Below are 24,333 nucleotides of genomic sequence, written 5' to 3' on the forward strand. Positions count from 1 at the left end.
AAATTTTAGAATTTAGAGGAGCAACAAGCAGCAAAAGCTGGGATGGAATAATTTTCAGAATTTTGGAATTAAGGCAAGTAATATTTTTAGAATTTAGGAAATTACTCAGCAGCACAATTTAGCACCTCAAGAGACTGTATCAGGTAGCAAAATGCATAGCATCTGCTTTTTCCCCTACTGTTCAAGGGCAAAAAGTGTGATCTTGGCCAACATTGTCAATCAATGCATCATTCTGGCCACAGTACAACTCCATAGCCAGTTGATGTTTGAAAAATGACATGCAGGTATCTGTTGGTAGGCAGAAAATAGCATTTATGACACATCTTCAATACTTTCTTTTGAAGATATGTTCCATATTCTAAGACTTTGTAATGAGGGGATTTAAAATAATTTTATTTATTTTGCTTGTATCCAGATATTGTGTCTGAAGGTCTGGATATTGGATATCCAGATTTCAGCATGTGTACTCTACAAGTACAGTACTGCAAAGAAAATTTTTAGTAAATCAAAAGAGACTAGAAACAATTTTTAATGGCAAACATTACAAATAGAAAATACTATAAAACATCTTCAATGAAGGCAGTTTTTTTACAGTCTACATACTGTAGAACATACAAGACATATTTTACATATCACAGATAATTCCTTAGCAAACTTTTAAGGCGAAAGTAGCTGTTCATTCAAAGCATGATCTAATTTGCCTTTTAATGCAGCCTCCTTCAATCTCTAAAAATTAATGTCATGAATAAATAGCTTTTCAAGAAATACAAAATTTTATTTTCTTACATAAATTACACATATTAATCACACTTTGTAATTTAAAAAAATTTAAAAGTTTATATTCCCAAAATAGCATAATGATGACATGGAACTTTTTTAGAACCATAAAAACACAGAAAAAAATCTAGAGTAATTTTAATTGCACACAAAAATTTTAAAAAATCTTCTTCCCTTACACAGGAATTCTTTGAAGTGTGTGGTATGAACCATATCTGAAGAATGAATGATCTACATGTAAGTATGGACCTGAGGCTCTTCTAACATTAGGCCTCAACTCAACTAGAACTAAAATTTAGAAGACTTGAATTATAGTTGAGTTTCTAACTAATTACATGCAATCATAAATCTAATTACATACAATCATACACAGAATTCAGTAACATTAAATACATTAAGAGTAAAGAACTGATAAAATGCCCATGCATGCACAGCAAAACTGCATGATACTAAAATTTGTGCTTTTTTTTTTTTTTTTTTTTTGAAAGAAAAATATTGTCAAATGCAAAGCAAATGTTTGATAAATTATAAATTTAAGATATTTGTATTTCAAGTTAAATTTGCCAAAAAACTAATGAAATTGGTTGGATATTTTTATACATTTTCAATCTTTTCAAAAAGTGTGATATCTGAAATCAAACAGTTTAGGTTAGAGTAAGTCATTATTCATGAAATAATCAGGTCATTATTTAAAGCTTTATGAACATTAAATGCATTAATTAATATTTCATTTTATTTAAGAAAATATTAAACTATATTCAACCTACTCCATCAATAATCAAGTACTTCAATTAGGAACTGAAATAAAAATTTATTACATAAAACTTTAGATAAGCAATACAGCTCCTGTCAATAAAACATTTTCTGGTTATAAATGAAAAATTTACTTGCAGTAAATAGCTTTGAAGTCAATGCTATTTGAAATCAATGCTTTTAGGAATTACTTTAAATCTTTTACTTTCTGGTTCACACATAACATAATGAACAAGAATATTGTTATATCTTTACATATCAAATTTTACACAAGCTGAAAAGTGTATGTGCAGTAAGTTATTAAAGTAACATACTGAAAGAGTATGCAAGTAAGAAACAAACACACTTTTGGGATGTCTTACCTCAGAGTATAATTTAGCCATCATTCTATTACATTTGCACAGCATATTTTTTTTCACAAGGGCCTTTTGCTGCTGCTTAAATATTTCAAAAGGTGATACATATTTTCTGAAACAAATATTTTGTACATGAATAAAAATGTAATGAATAAAATTTCAACACACACACTCATAAGAACAACAAATTTACTACAACAAAAATCTTAAATTTTTAAATCCTGCACAACAGCATGAAAAATAATAAATACAGGGGTTGCCAACTAAGAACATTTCATACTCTCAGGGAGAAATACGGCCTTCATTTAACTGATAAGTATTTACTTTTAGTTTACATATATAAAAAACTACTTTTATTCAAATTGCTGTAGTTATGAACATTTTCTATAAATTTTTGCTTCATTTATAAAAACATGTTACAAAATAGTCTAAATCAAAATAAATGTACATTTAGTTTGGAGTTTGGGAAAGGATAGGAGATGATATCCGAGTAGTGTCAAAAGGGGTGCATGGAGGGGGGACTGGAAATCACTGTTTCTAGTAGGAAAGTAAACCAATAACATTTTTCATCCCTTGAAGTAATAATATAACAGCTTGTGAAATTTCAGAAAAAGAAACACATTACAGAATATTTTTCTGCATTAGCATTAATAACAAAACCAACAAATTGAAAAAAAGAAACAATCACTAAAGTTTTCTATCCTCAAAATCACTGAAGTTACCCGAGTTAGGTTTGTTTCTAAAACAAAATAAATCATTCAATGACTTAAAAGTGTTACAACAATGAATCTCCAAAAGATAAGGTGACAAGTGAATGTAATTATTATTTCCCAAATAAATGTGGTAAATCTAAGCCAAAAATTTGGTGTTACATAGGAAATATACCGAGTTTACATCTATTTAATGGTTACAACTCATTTACAGTGTCCTATGAAAACGTTTATGGTATCTACATTCCTTTTGAAACAATTCTACTAAACAATATTAGAGGTAGAAAAACTCAAATACAATACAGTCAAAAGTCATTAATTCGGACACCCATAATCCGGACCTCAAAGCTAAAAACTTTCTGCGCATGCGCCGCGTTGACACATGCGCATAAGCGTTTACGCGTGCGCGTAAGACCTCTTACGACTGCCCATTTGCGTGTGCGCAAGCGCAGAATACATTTTTGCATGCGTGTTTTATGTATAACGGACGGTGTAAGCTAAAATTATCTAATTATCTATTTCAGTTAATGTTGATGATTGCGTTGTTCCTTAATTTTCGAATTGGATCCGGCTTATTATTTTTTGCAGACTGTAAGAGCAATACTATAAAAGTAAACTTGAACTTTCGATTATGTCAAATAGAATTTCCGATTCTGGAGCTCCCAAAGGATCGTACAAAATGAAAGTATGTTTCGATGTCCATCAAACAAAAAGTGGAATTGCTGCAAAAAATGGATTAAGACATGAAGAATGTGACAGAGAGGTTAGTGAAAACGAAAAAATTTCGATTGACAAGTTAGTCGGTATTCTCGGCACAGCAAACATAACAGAACAGAACAAAACCAGAACAAAAACTGAACTTTGTAACTGAATAAAAAATTATGTCTGTTTATAGAATTAAAGAGAAAGTATTATCACATAAAACGAAGCAACTTAAACAATTTACGTTGAAAGAAATGTTTAATAAAGTAAACAAATAAATATTAAGCTTTTTTTTTTGTAAATTTTGATACCCTTTAGATCATAATTGTTCTTTATTTCATAAATTACGTTTTCATATTTTTAATTTTAGAATTTCTGCATACCATCTTACGCGATTTAAACTGATGATCTATAATCCGGAAAAATCGATAATCCGGAATCGCCGGAGTCCCAATGAGTCCGGATTAACGTCTTTTGACAGTACAAATTATCTTATTTAGCAAATGGTTAAGTTAAATGACTCAGGTTAAAGAAAATCTAATAAAAGTTAATGTTAAATTAATCTTTTGTAGCAGTAGTTCTCAACTTTTCACATATTCATGATTTTGTTTTTGGAGGCATGTTCAAATCAGTAGAATAAGCAACAGAGTTGCAAAGATGTAAAACTGCTTTTAAGTAAAGAAGAAATAAAAATAAAAATGTAGCTAAATAAAAATGAAAATGTAGCTAGTTACCTTAAAGTCACTAAACTAAAAAAGGGGAAGAATAAGTAAAATTTTACTGCTACCATATTCCAAACTGAAATAAAAGCACGAGGTAAAATATAAAAATGGGGTCTTCCCAAGTGAATGCAGAATTAAAATTGTTTTATATATTTAATGTATAACATACATACTTATGTATAGCAGACAGAAAGGATAGCAGCCTTTCTACAAGTTTTATGTTAGACATTAATTTCTTCAATTTCATAAAAAAAAAAAAAAAAAAAAAAAAAAAACACTTTCTATTAACTTGCTTAAAAATTTAATTAAATACTGATGATTTCTTACATTTTACTTATTCTAAATTATTTTTTAAAATTTATACAGATATAAACAAAATTTCAGAAATTTCAAATTAAGATAATAATAAAGACATGCAGTACGCTGCAAAATTAATGAAACAATCAAGAGATAATAATTAAATGAAAATTAAATCAAGAAAGGGATTAACAGTCTAACAGGATGTACAAACATTAAAACTCAAATAAAAACAATTCAGTAAAATAACATAATAAAATTAATTGATATAACATGAATATAAAAAAAAATTGTTGAAAATTATTTGGTGAGTGATCCCTGAGTGGACAAGCCAAGGATAATTTGGAAGCATTAGTAGAAAGCTCCTTTCTCCGAAGAAGTGCTGTTCACATGGGAAAAAAGGAGAAATAAATTAAATAAATCTAAGTATACTTTCTGATTGGATAATCATATTATATATAAATGACCTAAATTTCAAGACATATCCGTGAATGACAGGGTTCTATTTCTAAAGAGGCAAGGATTGTGCTTTAACTTTTTTCAAAAAAACACAGTGTAAAACACTGTCTACAGTAGTTCCTATCAAACCTCCAAGCATGCTACAATTGGAGTTAATGGCTTGTAGTTGTTACCAATCTCATTTGTGTGACAAAGGGCAGCACAAGCTCATTGCATTCATGATGGCAGGAAGTCAAATGCACAAGTCTTGAGCACCATATAGGAGACAGCCCAACCTTAACTTACACCCTGAATTTTGAAAAAGAACACTCGGGGTCGGATCTGGGGCTCTCCCAGCCCTCCTTTTCTACTCCCAACCTCTCAAGAAGACTTTTGGGTCCCCGAATATTTAGAGTATATCCCTGCCCCACGGACATTATACATTTATAAACATCCACGCCTTCTCCAGGATTCAACACTTATCCTGGTTAGGTGTCAGGCCTGAAGTATAGATGCTAGCCTTAAGAAATGTAGAACTAAAGTTCTTGACTTATTAGATCTTAAAATCACACTTTGGTCTGATTCTACTGCAACCATTTGGTGGAAACTGGTTAATTTTCGTGACCAACCGAGTTAAAGAAATTGGTCAGTTGACAAAGCCTCAGGCATGAAAACATGTTTCAGGGAGTACAAGAACTTCATTTACTGTAATGTGACTATTCTGTTCTGGGCATGATTGCTTCCATGTGATAGGAGGGACCTTTGTGGCTAAAGGAAAATTCTGAATGCTTTCCAGTTGGCAAAATTGATAGTGAGCCTAAAGATGCAGATTTAGAAAGAAAAGACTAGAATGGTTACTATTGATTTCGCAAAAGCTGCATACCTTTGGCTTCTAAACAACATATCAAATTATGCTAAATTAATTAGTCTGTTTTCTTGGGTTTTAAGATTTTAAAATAATTAATGGCAAACTTGGCGTAAAAAAAAAAAAAAAAAAAAAAAAAAAGAACTCCCCCCCTCTGAAATTGAAAATAATGAAAAGTCCTTGATTTGTTTAGTTCAAAGCTATTATTTATTTTAATTGATGTAAATTTTTAAAATTTTGTTAGTTTTAAAGATTACAGTAATATTTTAATAAGAACCAAGGTAATGCATCACGATGATGAAAAATCCTTATTTCAATAATGTTATAAAACAAATATGAATTTACTTGGTTATTACCTGCACTGTCATTCATGAACTCAAATAATGCAAATTTTATTATTAGAAAGGTTTTGGATAATTGAAGCTAGAAAAACAATTAAGAATGTTTTATGTAACTGCATAACATGTAAGCATTTAAAGTTAATCTATGACAAGTGAACCTACAGCTTTGCCACCAGACTGAATTAAATACCGTCAGCTTTCAAAGCTGTAAGAATTCATTTGTCAGGGACTTTGCTTTTGAAAACTGGGGAAGAAGTGTGGATAGTGTTGTTTACTTACATGGAGTTTTGAGTCAAACACATGGAACTGGTAAGTTTCTTAACTTTGGATACCTTTATTGGCACTAGATGGTTTATCACCAAACAAGAAAGGTCAAGCACAATTTATTGTGATAATGGAATCATTTTTAGAGGAGCATTTAATGATCTTTTTAAATTAAGTTGGGACAAAATTTATAAACAGAGTTTCAAACATAAAATAATTTGAAAATTTATACCACCAACTACACCCTGGTGGTAAAGGCTGGTTTCAGGGATCTGTGAATCACACATTCATTGTGCTGCATATTGATATACATTGTTATCAGTTTTAGAATTGGGTGAACAAAAATCTAATCATTGATCGCACTGCACAATTGGCGGGATTTTCTATTGCCACACATATTTTAAACATTCACAGTGAACAAAGCAGAGGCAATACGTGCCATGAACGATTATAACCAGATGCATAAGAATTCAGTAGGCCCTCCAACACCAAGGCAGGGGATATTAACACTATCTCTCACTGCACAGCAGCAAAATGTAAGTTACTTTGTGAATAGACCTCATATTTACACCTGCCATTCTTAAAATGTAAAGTCCGACATTTCTGCCTGAGTAACAGCTATCTTTGGAAAAGAAGAAAACTGAATTAAACATGAAAACACTTTTAGTTTCCAAATTACACATTTTTAACAATGCGCAGTTTCTAGATGACAATAATATTTCATTTCTCACAATAATAATAAACATTAAAATTTGTGATATGTTTTAAAGAAAATTAAGCTCAATCTTCGATGGTGTAGAAAATAAATTCAGAGCTGATCAATGCAATATTAAAGGGTTTTTATAGTCAAGTAAACACTGCTGGAGTCCTTAACTTGTATTCTGTCAGAGAAAGTAAATCCCCCCAAAGAAAGGTTTAAATTTTAAATACATATTTGCATCTATCCAACTTTATAATGCTGTTATAAATATCTTCATTCATTGCTAAAGATAATCAATCTACCATTCATTCATTGAAAAATTATGACTGAAATATTATTGTTAAGAACAACAGAAAATAACTTCAAGTGCTTAGGTCTACATTTAGTTGCTTATATTTAAATATACTTGCTTGTATATATAGTGATTTAATGCTATGAAGAGAAAGAGAGAAGTCTAAAGTTTGTAATCAAACATACTGCATTACTGATAAGCATATAACAAAGCCAAAGAATTAGAATTAGATAAAATTTACAACTTCTTATTACTGCATATCCTAGTTCAAAAAATGGTACTTACGTACTATCACAACCATCTTTGTGCAATTTAGTGATTTTTTTATGGATGAAAATGGAAAAGTTACGTAGCATGGGCAAGATGGTAGTTTTCCCACTTTCTTTTTTAGAAAGATTCTCAAATTATCAATATTTGTAGTAAGTTTGGTAAACAATACCACCATACGGGAAAAAAAAAATACTTTAGAAATTCCAAATACAAATTTGAATTATTAAATAAGGATTAGTCATACATTAAAAAAAAATAAAACATTCTTCTTCGAATCTTTCTGCAACTTTTTTTTTTTTGTGCATTATTCTTCTCCTGAAGTACACAGTGATTTGTTTTCACTTAAAAAAACATCAGAGAATTGACTTCATGCAATCTTTGGAAACAGCACCTATCTTGAATGCATTCCCTCATTGTTCCATTTAGGAAAATTCAGCAAAATTCTGTATTACTGCTGCAATTTTACTGTAGTTTCTTCTTTGCTGGAGAATTCCAAAAGCTCATATTTTAAAACTAAGTTTAAGATAAGAAAATGTCACAATTTGGACATAGAAACCATTGGAACTTGGAATACAACTAAATTGAACGCATATGAAAATGGCGGCATTGCTTGACTGAAACGCTTATGAGTATAGTTGCTGGAAGAATTGTTATGTGCATGGCTGTCAGAGTTTGGCACTTTCTGAAAATTTGATTACTTCTACAAAAATGGTTGCAATAGTACACAAGTACCAAAACAGTTTTTATCTTCTTTCCATTCAGCACTAATAGTTCTAAAAAACTTACTTACACAATAAGTGATAAAAAGATACATATATAACAATAGACTAGAAGAGAAACACGCTAATGTGACAATCAAAATCGTAAAAAACAACCTTATATTTAGCGTAGGTATAATGAAACACTCAATCGATTTCGAGGGCAGCTAAAGGTCCCTCCTCATCAGGAGAAAGAAATACATAGAAAGAAGAAAATAGGTATCACAGAAACACGTGGTGCTTATCAGCACTGCACGTGGTTATAACTAGATTTTTAATCAGAGTTGCACTGGCCGCCTACTTTTACTGAGCCAGGCTGTCTGATCAAGCATAAAGAAATATTAGCGAAGTTAAAATAGGGAGCGAGGGGCAAATGCACATTAGGCTCAAAATCTGAACTTCAAATAATGGAAAGCAACCACTGAACGGATTTTTATACCCTCTGGTAGTACCAAGTGCGAGGAGGTAACACCATCTATCGGCAAAAATAATTGAATTAAGACAGTAGAATTTTAAAGGCATTAGGAAGGACTGGATTGGACTTCAAATCATTAACTAAACTTTCTAAATCTTTGTGAATGTGAAAAGCCTCAAGAAAATCCAATTCGCCTATGGAAGAAGTCTTTTGGATGACTTTTGCAGACCCAAAATCAAAATTATGGTTAAAAGTCCAGCTATGATACGCTATTGAAGACTTGTTAATTTCCCCTTTTTTGACATAAGATTCATGTTCCTTGATACGAAACTTCAACGCTCTTTTTGTTTGGCCAATATATCTTAAACCACACTGACATGATATACTATAAATTATCATAATATATCATGTCATATATTAATATGTAGGCTTTTCACATTCACAAAGATTTAGAAAGTTTAGTTAATGATTTGAAGTCCAATCCAGTCCTTCCTAATGCCTTTAAAATTCTACTGTCTTAATTCAATTATTTTTGCCGATAGATGGTGTTACCTCCTCGCACTTGGTACTACCAGAGGGTATAAAAATCCGTTCAGTGGTTGCTTTCCATTATTTGAAGTTCAGATTTTGAGCGTAATGTGCATTTGCCCCTCGCTCCCTATTTTAACTTCGCTAATATTTCTTTATGCTTGATCAGACAGCCTGGCTCAGTAAAAGTAGGCGGCCAGTGCAACTCTGATTAAAAATCTAGTTATAACCACGTGCAGTGCTGATAAGCACCCCGTGTTTCTGTGATTCCTATTTTCTTCTTTCTATGTATTTCTTTCTCCTGATGAGGAGGGACCTTTAGCTGCCCTCGAAATCGATTGAGTGTTTCATTATACCTACGCTAAATATAAGGTTGTTTTTTACGATTTTGATATATAACAATCTTTACTTACTTCTGAATGTGCACTTTACATTCTTTAGTGGCAAAACATTTTTGATGCAAAAGACATTTGGTAGTTTTCTTCATTTCTGTTAAAAATGTATAATACTTAGTAATTATTTACTTACCAATACAAATTACATACACAATCAGAATAATACACAAATAAAAACTTAATAATGGATTCATTCATAATATTTGCTTTTAAAAAACAGAAAGAGAAAATTCAGCTACTTTTAAAGATCAATTCTTGCTACATTCAGGAGAGAAAAATTTAGAAATCTAGTTGAGCTGTAAATGTAAGCTGAAGCATGACATCATTTACTACCAGGAGAATTCAATTCTGAGTTGGATAATTTTTTAAATAAAGATTACTGCAAAGGGGCTGACAGATGAAGAATGAAATTTCATCATTTCAATTTTTCATATCTAAATTGCAAATTATAGGCTAAAATTGCAGTGCAAATTCAACTAGATAATTTAATCATGGAAAGTAAACAAAAAAAGTACTACTACTTATGAGGGATATTGCCATGGAGGACTTTCTTCACATGTATCGTAAATATGAAGGAAAACTAGTCCATATTTACACCACACATAAGAAAAAACGTATGCAGCCAGGCTAGGCAAACTACGAAAAACAACATTTTTGTGGTTTTAGCCACTTGGTCATTAGTAAGCTGAAAAATCAAATTTTCTTAACCTCCTTCCTATTCATAATGAAAAGAAAAATTTTCAAATAGGCCAATGATGCAGTTCCTATAAGAAACTACACATGAAGCAGGCAATAAATGAGGATAATAATTCCTTCTGTTGCTATATATCCTCCCACAACACTAGTCATTAAAATAATGCCATGAAGGAAAACGATAAGTGAAATAATTAATTTTTTGAAAACATTTCAATGAAAGGATGAAATGATTAAAATTTCATTCAATTTTGAAGCATAGCATGTGCAGAAATCAGTACCCTAAAAATTTGCCTCCGGCAACAGTAGCAGCTTGTATACAACTAGGCATGGAGTCAAACAGACTTGGTGGAAGATATGGAGCCTGCAGTCTTTATGGCTTCAGTCCTGTGCAAGAGTTAATCTGATGTAATTGCTGCAAGTTTTTTCATACCAGTTTCCCTGTAATCACTGACTAAACATTCTCAAATGTGAACAGATCTCGGCAAAGCACGGGCCAAGGCGTCAAACTGCTTATGTATTGACGAAACACAGGACAGTATGAGTAATATGCAACTTTCTGCTGGTGAGGCAATGCAGGCCCCAAAGACATGCAGCAACCATAGGCATTAAAATTTCAGTCATGAAAAACAGGCAGGTTAAACCAATGGATATACAAACTACAGATTGTGATGATGTACACCAGTGGCACTCTGATGTTCCTATGTGCATTATTGAATACACTATTGCAAATTCTGACTCCTGTGCTCTACTGTCAACAGAAAACAAACTAATGTTTGCTTTGTTGAGAATCAGTATTACTGCTGACATTTTTGCACCATTTATGCAGATATAACTAATAATGCACAATAAACTCAGTTTCCCAAGGTGCACTATGTGGCTGGTGCAATAAGGCGGATAAGATGTCTTCATCTTGGGCACTGTTAGGTAGAAGATAAATGGCCCTTCTGGACCCATCAACAGCAGATAGGCTTGGCAAAAGCATTTTAGTACCCTAAAAAATCATCACAATTAACGCTCTGTACAAACTAAGCATATTAATTATTCAAAGATAGCCACCCATTAGAATAACTTAGTTGGAGCCTTTGAAAAATTTGGCAAACTAAGTGTTTATGTCGCCTATATTTGCAGCTTGCCCTGATTACAGATTCTCATAACAGACACCAGATCTCAACCAACATGAGTAACAATTGTTTTGTGCAATAATCCACAATCCCAGTAAGTTACAATTTTCCAGAATTCTGAGACATATTGGAATAAGTTCCTTCTTCTACCATGAGGTATAATATGATCTCAACACAAAAGGAGGAGTAAACAAGAATCTACACATGAAGTAGGCAATAAATGAGGATAATAATTCCTTCTGTTGCTATATATCCTCCCACAATAAAATAAAAAAATCACAATTTGATACTGGAAGAAACATTATTCTTGCCTGTAATGTATGCATACTATGAAACTCTTATCATTTGCATATCCCAGTGTGTTTTACCCTTTCATCCTAATTTTAGGCTTGTGTTTCCTTCATGGCACAACAATTTTTATAGAAGACACTGAATATTCTAAGAAATAGGCTTACTCAAAATGACTGATCGCTTATTTTCGAGATTTACAAACAACAAATACTACATAAAGTGAACACAAATGTCACTGAAGTTTTGTTTAGAAGTGTTTTATGCAACTTCTTTGATTTCAACAAATGTTTAACCAAAAAACAACACTTGTTAAAGTCCTTTTAATTGTGACCATAGCAATAATAATCTAGCCTTGAAATTAAATAGATTTACAGGCAAATGTGAAATGAACACATATTTACAATACTCCCTAAAGAAAAGATTCAAAAGTTTAGGTGAAGTAACTTAGGAGCCCAGGTGCAATGCAAAATAAGAAAACACTTGGTTACTGAGACAGATCTAATGTAAGAAGAGGCACAATAATTCAGATGCTGAGTTCCAATTTAAATGCATCTTAAGTGGGTTTGCTTACATTCTGCAGAATGAGCAAGTTTGTTTACACTGGTGGTAAATAGAGATAGATTATTAAAATAGTACATGAAAAATTTTCTTGATTAGAAACAGAAAGCATTTCTTCACTTTTTTTAAATGTTAGTAGTTTTATAAATCCAAATGCAAGTCCTAGAAAGCAAAGTCAAATTCAAGGAAAATATCACATGAAGAATTTTTGTGATTAATGTATTCATTTTAATTTCACACCTTTCATTTGAAAAGCAAATAAATTGTTTCGAAAGTACTTTTGTGGGTGCATACATGATTTTTTTTAATTATACTATTTTGATGTATTTTATAAAGACATCTTTATTTCATTAAAGTGTATCTTTATCATTTATTACTTTTTCTCTCAACATCATTTTTTTCTGGCATTATTTTCTTTTTATTTTAAGAAGATAATTTATTCAGAAGACAAACAACAAAAATCAACGTTATAGTTACAAAATTTTTTTCACAATACTAGTTTCGATGGTTTTACTGAACCACCATTCTCAGCTGCAAAACCGCAAATGAACAAGATAGGAAATAATGATTAGATAAGAAAAGAAAGCCTGGACAAGAATAAGGAAGTGGCGCCATCTGTTGGTGAAACCAGAACTAAAACAGAATTTCTTTAAAGGCCGAAGGCAAATTTGGATTGGAATTAGGATCGTTAACTAGAACAGAAAGATTTTTATGAATGTGAAATGCCTCTAGAAAATCCAGTTCTCCAATGGAAGATGTTTTTTGAATAATTTTGGCAGCAGAAAAATTGAAAGTGTGATTTTCGGACCAACAATGTTGCGCAACAGAAACCTTCTGTGTTTCCTTTTTTCTAACATATGCCTCATGTTCCTTGATGCGAAATTTTAAGGCTCTCTTAGTTTGGCCAATGTAAATTAAACCACACTGGCAAGGAATCCTATAAATACCCCAGGAATTCATATCTGGAATGGGGTCCTTAAGCATGGAACTCGGAATTTTATCGATGGGATGATAAACAACCCGAAAGTTAAATTTCTGCAAAATATGTGCAACTTTATAGCTAATTGATGGAAAGAAGGGAATGACAACAGAATTTTTATAATCTCCTAAAACAAGAGTGTGCATTTTATAACCTATAAGAAATATTTATAACCTCCTAAAACAAGAGTGTGCCTTTTTCGGCCTTTAAAGAAATTATGTTTGAGTTCTGGTTTCACCAACAGATGGTGCCACTTGCTTATTCTTGCCCAGGCTTTCTTATCTTATCTAATCATTTTTTCCTATTTTGTTCATTTGCAGTTTTGCAGCTGAGGATGGTGGTTTGGTAAAACCATCGAAACTAGTCCTGTGAAAATTTTGTAAATATAACGCTGATTTTTGTTGTTTGTCTTCTGAATTAGTATTTATTTGGCGTGTTATTGTGTCTTAAGATAATATTTGTGTATTCCATAACACTTAAGTAATTCTAAAGATATGAATATGTTTTGGTAGTAATACATACAGAAAATCCAATTTTAATGCAGAACAAAATCCTCTGGACCATCAGCTTTTTAGTCCAAAGGGACAATTAGCCCAGAAGGGCTATTAATTTTTTTTGGCATTCTGCATCAGTTCACTATAAATGCTGTTCTACTTTTCATAGTGTTGCCACCAAATATTAGAGCCCTGCATTATATTTAAAGAAATTAAATAATGAAGGATCTGCACTATTTAATTTCTTTAAATATAATGCAGTATGTATGTTTCTCGCACTGCGGAAAAAAACGGTATCTAGAGACATCAAATTTTGAACAACATTGTTTTCCATTTGAATATGGGCATCTTGAAGCCCGAATTTGGAAATGGTTTGATTATCTATTTCACATTTTGGGAAACTTTAACGAATTTTTGATTAACAAACTCAACGATTTCAAAACGAGCAACACTGTATGAGAAAAAAAAAAAAAAAATTATCTCCAGCATGCGAGACTGTATTGAAAATTCTAAAGATATGCTCTTTTAAATATTTTGTGATATTGCTGTTGCATTCAATTTTATGGTTTAAGTGTGAAGAACATGATATTTAATAAGTAAAGGTAACAAACAAAATGCTAAAAAACTCCCTTTTGGGTGTAATATAAAATCTGAAATCCTTTCAGATTTTTTTATTTTTTAAGATTTTTACCCCTTTGAAAGTCTAGGAAAGTAGACTATAAAGGTCAATATAAAGCCTCATGTAGGATAAATGCAATTTTTCTACCAACTGTGATTCCTGCACCTCATTTTCACACAATTGCTGGCTATGGAATAGCACCTAGACCAATAACAATACATTAATTGATACTGTACTGCCATTTGGCCATAATCACACTTTTTGCATTTGAGTGGCTTTGGAGAGTTAGCATTTTCTTTCTGACCTATAAAAAAGAGGAGAATCCCTATGACATATTTACATGGAATCGGATGTTGCTCATATTGGAAAAGGAGAAAAGTTTTGAGAAACTTAACGGAAAATTTTGCTCTTCTTTAACCTTCTAATTTAATCTAGTTTATTATTTTTGCAGCCTATTATTATTACAGCTATCTTATCAAAACCAAAATCATTGTGTTGAAAGGAATTTCATATTCTGGAGCTGCAGTAAGATCTGAAAAGTGAAAGCAAGCTTTGATGCTTGTCAAGCAAAGTGGAATTGTAAAAAATGGATGAATGCATATCTGTCTCAAAATGATACAAGAAGTATGGCATTAGAAGTCAACAATAAAAATATTTAAGAATCTGTCTGCTAAGAGTATCTTATGTTAAAAATCTATAATACTGTATAATTCAGTTTATGGGTTTTAACAATAAATTATTTTTGTCGTCATTCAAATTTAGATCACTTGATCTAACTTTGTGAAGGTGTAAAGTTCCAACAACATAGTCATTTTTTATGTTAAAGTTCAAACAAGCTTCTACACTGAACTGAGTAATCTGAATTATTGTTTTTATGAAGAAAAGAAGGAAACTTGTTGAGCCTAATTTAGTGCTTTGTTTTCATCATAGCAACAGAAAGAAATTTAAAAATCAAAGGATGGAAGTATCCAAAGTCCAAGTAAAGTCTTTAGCAGAAGAAAGCAATTAGCTTGTATGGAAATACAGGATAAAATATGCATTAAACTATAATCTTGATGATTTAGAAGTTGTTGAAAGAACTTTAGTGAAACCTGAAAATATTCTAGTAGCTAGTTCAGTTGCTCAACAAGAGAAATATAATAAAGCTGTTCAAAAGGCAAATATAAGTAGTATGCGGTTATTAACAAATTCTGTGCCAGAAGAAACCTTTCAAAAAGTTAGGAAATTTCAGACTGTCAGAGAAGTATTGTTGGAATTATATGTTATTTGAAGCATTATTGGAAAACCAAGTGCATAATACAGGGTTGCCACTCAAACAGGAGAATGAAATTCCCTGACTTTTCCAGGTGTGTTTCAAGAAAATTCCAGTCTATCCGCGTAATGTACGTTGGCTGTGCTAAGAGGTAAATTAATTATGGTATTACTTGTATTGTGTAGCAAATTCACTTAATTATTCAATAAATCCCAGAGGGCATTTATTCTTAATTATTCTTGGTATACTTTGATAATTTTGTTTAGTTTTCCACTTAAGAAACTTAATAAAATTTAAGATATATATATTGGATAACAAATCTATAATACTGTATAATTTTATTTAATTATTACTCATGATCATCACCAGTTCAACACGAGGCTAATCCGGTCCTTATAAATCACAACGCAATGCTAAATAGTTAGGTTAGATTTTAGGTAAATTTAATTTGCGTGAGGTATGTTCTTAAAAGGCACTTTAACACTTGAAAACACAAATATAATTATAATAGTTGTTTTCTCCACTGAAGATTGAGATTAGAATCTTCCCAATCTGGAATAAAATAAGGCTTTTTTTGCAGACATTCTGCAGCTAAACGAAAGAAAGAAATCTATTTTAATAAACTGAGGTATTTTATATTTATTTCGCAGCATACATAAGAAAAAAATATGTGCATTAAATTTCGTGCTGGTATGTCATTATAATCATACTGCTATAATTAATTTCAGAATTATGCCAGAGAAAATTTCCTGAAATTTGGAAATATTATTCACTAATAATAAATAAATTTAGAGGGAAGAAGCAACATTAAATTATATGAATAACATAAAAATAATTACTTAAAAATTCAATTAGAATAATCAATGATATTTTAGCGAATATAGTTATATTACATGGCTAGCCTAGATGACTGATTACTATTTTTTATTTTACTACAAAATGGCAAGGTATTTATTAAAAAGAAAAAAAAAGGTTTAAAAAGATTTTGCGGTAAAATTCTGGTATACGGTAAGGCTTTGGCACGATTTTGAAAATTGTCGCCAAGACCAAAATGACCCGTTTACTGCGCATCAAGATGTTGCCAAATCCCATTATTATTCTAACCAAAGAACGTCTATGTAAAGAAGAAAAGGTTTCATACAAGTAAAATGCTATTACGCCGCTAGAATGCGGAGGGAAAATTTGCCAAGGGATTTGGCGACGGAACCTGGCAGCCAGAATTTCCCTCTCCGCGATGTGTACAGGAAATTGAGAAACACGTGTTAAGAAGAAACACTCTTTGACAAAAAGAAAACTACGAAAATCCGTTTTTAAATTATTGCGAAAAATCCAAGAAGAAACGTTTTATCAAAGGACGTTTCTTCTTGGATTTTTCGCAATAATTTTAAAAACGGATTTTCGTAGTTTTTTTTTTTTTTTTTCCCTGAAAATAACTAATCCATGAATTAATTTACTTGCGGCAAAAAATATTTTCTTTTCCTTTAGAGATTAACCACTTGTGCTAAGACTAAACTTCACGGTTGCAGTGCCGTGCGCTACAATATAACAAGCCGTAAAGTGTCTCATTTACGCCGCTCCGCATCTGCGAGTGCAATTCAGAGCTGTAACTCGAGAAATAAACAATCTCGTTGTTAGGCGACGTGTGCACCACGTTATTTTCATTTTTGAGATAAATGCTTATCGACGTGGTGTTCACGTCGCTCGCGGTTTGAGACAAAAGCATATGGCACGTCTTTTTAGCGCAAGTTGTTAAAGAAATTTTAAACGATATTCATTTTACGAACTCTTGATAACGTGACCTTCGAACTTCGACACCGGTTTCGAGCTTTGGCGACAGATATATCAGACATGCACAGCTGTTTTCCCTCTATGATGGAACGGAGCCACAGCCACGTGTGTTGCAGAGAGGTTTTCCTTCTTTACAATACATATTCTTTGATTCTAACCTCCATGGTACCGTATACTAGGATTAAACCCATTTTGTTTTATATGAGAACAGGTACTTTCTTTAGTTCATGCGCTGCACATGCGATTCTCGAGAATATTGGAAACCAAAAGTTGCGGGAAAGTTGCTTTGCCTTTCTAAAAGATAATCAAATTGGAGCTGCGAAAATTGGCTCTATGCCAGCTACCCGAATGACACTCACATGATACATAATTCGCCAAAAAAGTTACCTCTTCCGACGTCGGCGCAAAAATCGCTTTTTTTTGGCGGGATCGTTGTATGAACTTCCCTGACTTTTCCAGATTTTGACAAAAATACTTAAATTCCCTGACTTTTCTCTGAATATTTTGTTCAATTTTCGAATTCCCTGACTTTTCCTGGTTCTCCTGGTTTTCCAGGTAGTGTGGCAACCCTGATAATATATACATGCAATCTTTCCAGTTTACGTGGAATGAGAGTGATAGTATGGAAGCTCATCTTTCCAAATTAAAGAATATATGGAATGAATTCAAGACATGAAAAATAAAATGAAAATAATTTACCTGATATGCTGCTTAACTGCTAGATTTTAGATACCTTATCCAAACAATTTTTAACCATCATGATGATTCATTCAAATCATGATGGTTATTCTTGATTGAAGACAAATGAACAGTGATGAGTTAACAGCCTAACTTTGCTCTTATGAAAGAGAATTTAAAAGCCATGAGAAGGTAAGAAGTCAGTAAATGGGATTATGGGATTAGCAATATTACAATACTTCCACCTAAATATATGAAAAACAGATTCAGATGACAATCAAGAAAAGAGAGCATCTGCAAGTCTTTAAGAATACAAATGTTGGAGTGTTAATGGAAGACTACATAAGAATAGATCAAAAAGAATCAATCAAGAAAATACACTATTGTAGTACTGATTCAAACTGTCCATTTGTGACGAAGCTTGTACAGCCTTGAGTGATCCTACATCATTTTGGAGTTATGGCGGAGCTATGAGACAGCATGAACTGTTTCACATATTTAATTGATTCCGTGAATTTCATAGTCACTGTAGCATTCAGGCTGTTACAAAAGAAAACTTTAGTTGTAATAGAGGAAGGTACAGTTTATGTCAATACAATTATTGGTAATAAAATCCAAAGAATCTACATAAAAAATATAAAAAATATTTGGTATGTACTTGATACAAAGAGTTTTTTTTTTTTTTTAACTTGCTGCCCAAGACAGAAATCAGAACAGTAAATTTATCTCAACAGCTACAGAATGCTGGTTAAAAGTCAAGTAGGGCTGCAGGGAATTTACAATGTAAGTGTACTTTCTACAAGGCAGTAATGAACTATTTAGGCCTGAGAAAATAATATAAGTGCATGCATCTAAAGTAGACAGTTCCTTTTTGCAGTTATTGGATAACAGTTAGGGACATCAAGATAAACATAAATAACACAAGTGAGAAAGAATTAAGCATAAAAGTACCATCTGACAGGAAACTGTGAATTTATGGTAAAGCATATCACTTATCTTTTGGCATTTGAAAAAAAGCAAGCATTTCATAACTCTTTCCAGAAGGAAAGCTATTTAGTTGAATTTAAAGACAGTTACACAAAGTTTTAATATAAGTATTTTATCAAGAAAAGTCTGAAACTGCAAATATATTAAAACATATGATATTACATGCTGAAACCTTGGAACATTCAGTCAAAGAATTTTTTAGTGACAATGGAGGAAAGTTTTACAATGCCAAAGGGTGGGCAATATTGCATTCTAAAGGATTCATTCAAAGATTAACAGCTCCTTATACTCTTGAGCAAAATGGCTCTAATAAGCAAGGTATGTGTACAATAATCAAAATTGCAAGAACATTTAAGTACTCAAGTTCTCAAGGCTCATTTTCCTGCAGCACTATGGGTTGAAGTAGTTATATATACAAATAATCAAATAAATAGACCTGGCAGATCATCAACAATAGAATAAATCTTTATGAGCTATGGATTAAAAGGCAATCTCAAGCAAAACATCGTCGCATAACAGGGTTTGCTTGTTACATGCATATTTCTCAGCAAAGATGGAAAATAGATAGTAAAACTACAAAGGCTTATCTAACTGGGCATAATAGAGATCGGAGATATGACCAAAAATTAAAGAAGCTAATATTGTGATCTGTTCACAAAATGTTGTATTCTAGGTGCAGCTGATAAATTCTGAAGGGTGCAGTGCACAGAAAGGGTGTGAAAACATTACTTTGCACAATAATGCACAGCCACGAAGTAGAGCTGAATTGAGAAAGCCAAAGTGTTTTGAAGATTATATAATGATAGGTGAAGCTTTTATTGCTGACTCTGAAAAGCCAGGTATTAATGAAGGAGCCCATATATAGTAAACAAAGTGTACACTCATAAGAAGCTATAGATGCACGAGATGACATCACTGATGGAAACAGAAACACAAGCTTTAGAAATATTACCAAAAGATGCTAAAGCTATACCATGCAAATGAGTTGCAAAAGATTAAAAAAATAATTCAAATGGATTTTTTGATAAATTTAAGAGCAGATTTGCTGCTAAATGGTTTACTTAATGTTTTAGATTTGATTATGATACTACATTTAGTTCAATAACAAAGTTAAGAACTGTTCATTCAGTTCTCAGTATTGCAGCTAATGAGAAAACGGATCTTGCTCAGTTTGTTGCCTGTTCAGCAATGTTATATGGAGAACTTGAAGCTTCTATATACATGCATGAACCAGAAAGTAGTGGTTTTGATAAAGCTGAAATGCAATCTGTATGGACTTAAAACAAGCATCACGCAGCTGGAATAAATATTTTTGACACTTTTTGTCATAACTTGGCTTTAAGACAAGTGAAGCTGATCCATGCTGCTATATATATATATATATATATATATATAAAACAAAAGTGGCAAGAAGTTAATCATCTGTTTACAGGTAGATCATGGTTTAGTTACATCAATAAGAATCTGAAAAAGTCCCTTGCAGGACACATTCTGAATTAAACCAGCAGCATACCTTCTTGGACTTGACACTAAACATTTAGAAGATGGAAGCAATAAATTATTCAGCAAGCTTATGCAAGAAAAAAACTTGAAAATTTGGAATGTAAAATTGCATGCCAGTCAACTTCCATCCTAAAGGTAAGTCCAACTGAAAAGAAAGAGGAAAATATGCGAAACAGAGACATTTATAGAGAAGCTGTATAAGATTTAATATATCATACGTTAGGTACAAGATCAGATGTACCATACTCCATTGGCATTTTTTATATCACCTTGAAAATCCTTCTAAAGATGACTGAATCAAAGTGACACCTCTATTCTGATACATAACAAGTTCTCCTTACTAAATGTATTAGAAACAAGAACAAACACAAACCAGGAATACTGGAATCTTACACTGACACCAATTCCAGAGGATGTCAAGAACCAGGGAAATTTACTAGTGTTGTAGTGATATTGTATAGTGGTTGAGCTACATCATGGATTAGCCAAAAGCAGTCAGTTATTGCAACTTTGACAAACGATGCGGAACTAATCGCCGCTAAAGAGTGTTCTAGAGAAGTTATTTGGTTAAAATGATTATTTAATGATGTTACCAAGCAGCATGAGGTTCTAGTAATTCAAGCTGATAACACTGCAGCAATGAGACTGTCAAAAAATCTAGAGCTTTAACAAAATACAAACTATATTGATATCAAACACTTTTCATATGAGAGAACATTTGGTACTCTTCCGCTATCAGAACTCGATTCAGGAATGTATGTAGGTATGCAAGGGTGTATGTGTCTATGGGCATATATGTCTGTGTGTATATACATGCATATGCATACGTAGGTACATATAATAAACGCATACATGAACACATACATATGTACATTTCTGAACCTGGTCCCAATAACAGGAGAGTACTGAACATTCTAGAAAAGTGAATCATTGTGCAGCAGATACCTTAAGATGTGTAATTTGTTGTAACTAACCACAATTTACAGGGAAACTGTTGATTCTTCGTGATGAGATTTTTGCGACTTTCTCTTTTAGTTTATCACTTTTTTAATGACAAGGAAAATGTTATATTATATAATAACATAATTTATTTTATAGGTTTTGGCAACATAGTGCTTTTGTTGTAATTTGAAGCTAACTCACTTGTTCGCACTTTGTGATGTGAAGTTCCAATCATGATGTCATTTTAGTAATTCCAATAAAATTTTTTTTTGCTCTGCTATTTATTTATTTTTTTTTTTTTTGGCTTTAGTTTTAGAAACACTTTTTTACTATTAGCAAATGCGAACAGATAAAATTAAAACAACTATCCATGCAATTGACTTCAGTCTTGTAATATCACTCTAATAACAAAACAGCAGTATAATGGTCACATTATGGTTAAAAACAACTTATTAATGAACATAACTGAAAACTTTGAAAACAAAACTACATAACTAAAAATTTTGAAAACAAAACTGACTTCGTAAAAATTATCAAATGCTTAAGAGTAAATTAGGAATGCAATTACTTAAAACGTTTACATCTTACATTTATAAAGGTCATATATTTTAAGCTTTACATGATCACAATTAAAGAGTCTTATTTTTCAAAAATAAATGTTACAAAAATGCATTATTCCCAATCTATGATCAAATGGCATAAATCAGTTCTGTAACTTAAAGTAACAGATAATTAGACATATCATTTATTATGCTGGTTTTAGAAAGATATTAGTACAACTATATATTCAAAAATGCAAAACATCCATAAAACTCAAAAATATTTTCTTAATTTTTTTAGATATTTTAGCTTATTTATACTATTTTCTTCTCTTTAATTACTTTTACGAAAAGTAATTAAAGAGAAGAAAATAGTATAAATAAGCTAAAATATCTAAAAAAATTAAGAAAATATTTTTGAGTTTTATGGATGTTTTGCATTTTTGAATATATAGTTGTACTAATATCTTTCTAAAACCAGCATAATAAATGATATGTCTAATTATCTGTTACTTTAAGTTACAGAACTGATTTATGCCATTTGATCATAGATTGGGAATAATGCATTTTTGTAACATTTATTTTTGAAAAATAAGACTCTTTAATTAAGTTTATTTGCTTCAATAAACAAACCTACTACTGTCCAACCACTGGCCAAGTGGTTGACTTCTGAAAACTAGTTCAACCTGAGTTGGATGCAGGGTGGGTGTTCATGATTTTCTCCATATTTAAGTGGATACAACCCATTTTCCCATAAAAAGCCTTCAACACAAGCATCTCTCACCTTAGGCAGATAGCCCTTGTGTGCTTTGCCATATTCAAATAACCTAAACTATATTTCCACTATGTTTTGTATCATTTTTGCATCAGTATCTTCTAGTTTGTTTATCCTTCAACAACATTCCTTTGAAGAACAATTCTCTTCCACATCATCTAATCAAGTTTTCCCACAGTTATTTCTTTCTTCTCTGAATTTTTAGATTTCACTAGAATTTTATTTGTGTGTGTGCTATAAAACTGCATGTGGACATACAGAAAACATGATTTCTTTCGTAATTTTAATACTGATAATGATTACACAGGACATTATGAAATAATATAATGAAATTGATTTTTTAGTATCTTTACCAACAGAGAACTTCATTGAAACACCTGTTCATGTGATAAAATTAGAAGAATTGTAATTTTCCAAAATTTTTGGAATAATGAAAAATTTTAAAAATAAAAGAGGAAATAAAGGAAAAAGAAATACATTTAGAATCAAAACAGAAAATGTACACCCTTATTGAACCCTAACTAAGTGCCAGCAAGAGCACTTTTGTTAATTAACTACAACAAAGCAGCAACCTTACTCAAGAGTGCTCTGTGAACTGTCACCAAATGGCCAATAGTTTTGACTACAATCACTTACAGCCCATAGTACACTCCACATAGAGTCATGTAACTAGATCAAACCTGAGTAGGGTTTCCACTGTGGTACAGTCCCTTAACAAGAAGCCTGTGGCATAGTTTAAATATGGGGTCATAACAATAAGGAAGTACCATAAAAAATAGAATAACTCTGTGTTCACAGTTTCTTTCCAAATATTCATCAAACAATAAGATAAATTTATTACAATACAACTCTAAAACACATCAATTCTGTATCGATAATTATATACACATCAATATTATTAATAATTTTTCCTTTTTTTCACATTATGATCATGTCTCCATAAATCTTACGAGCATCTTTCCAAGATACAAAGTCAATAATCCACAAGAAAAACGCCTTAACAGACATTAATCCTACTCAGTATTTTTCCTTGAAGGGACATTTCTTCTTCAAAGGAATGCTCTAAATGGTCCTCATTGTTTTAGGCATGATGAAGCTCAACTCTTAAAATAAAGACATGCCTTCTACAGATTCAGATTGTTCACCAGTAGATATTTTCAGTACATTATCCCCTTTTATCAAATGGCCTATTTATATCTTTTTTGTACCATTACAGACTTTACAGAATCACTGACAACAATGGGTGAATACAACTATAAAATTTATGCTTTGATCTTATTGAAGGTCGCAGCATTCCTGTAAGTTCAATAGCGAAGTCCAACAAACTTTTTCTATTCAGACAGACAGTACTGATAACCTGTCTTTTGAAATGATGAGTTGAACAAAAAATCAGATTTTTTTTTTGGTTCTGGAGTCGCTTTGTTTATAATAACAATTTGCAATACCTCCATTATCAGCTGTGTGACTTAAATTACACATTTATCCACAATATTAATCAACATTTTCAGAATGGCAGTCTAGAAAGGAA

The 24,333-nt window shown here is 31.7% G+C and overlaps 1 protein-coding gene across 1 annotated transcript in view; it reads right to left on the reverse strand.

Annotated features, from left to right (window-relative positions):
* Window positions 1-505: 505 nt before the first annotated feature.
* LOC118192596 (uncharacterized) overlaps window positions 506-24,333 on the reverse strand; it is a 92,553-nt gene continuing 68,725 nt past the window's right edge. The window contains exons 6-8 of the mRNA XM_085809799.1: window positions 9,602-9,677; window positions 1,893-1,998; window positions 506-726 (exon numbers count right to left, since the gene is read on the reverse strand). Of these exons, the coding sequence (XP_085665925.1) occupies window positions 658-726; window positions 1,893-1,998; window positions 9,602-9,677 (251 nt within the window). The 3' untranslated portion in view covers window positions 506-657. The remainder of the gene's footprint in view (window positions 727-1,892; window positions 1,999-9,601; window positions 9,678-24,333) is intronic.

This window comes from Stegodyphus dumicola, chromosome X2 (assembly GCF_044657685.1).
Source record: "Stegodyphus dumicola isolate Sdum_Otavi_A_Nest chromosome X2, ASM4465768v1".
Classification (NCBI taxonomy): domain Eukaryota; kingdom Metazoa; phylum Arthropoda; class Arachnida; order Araneae; family Eresidae; genus Stegodyphus; species Stegodyphus dumicola.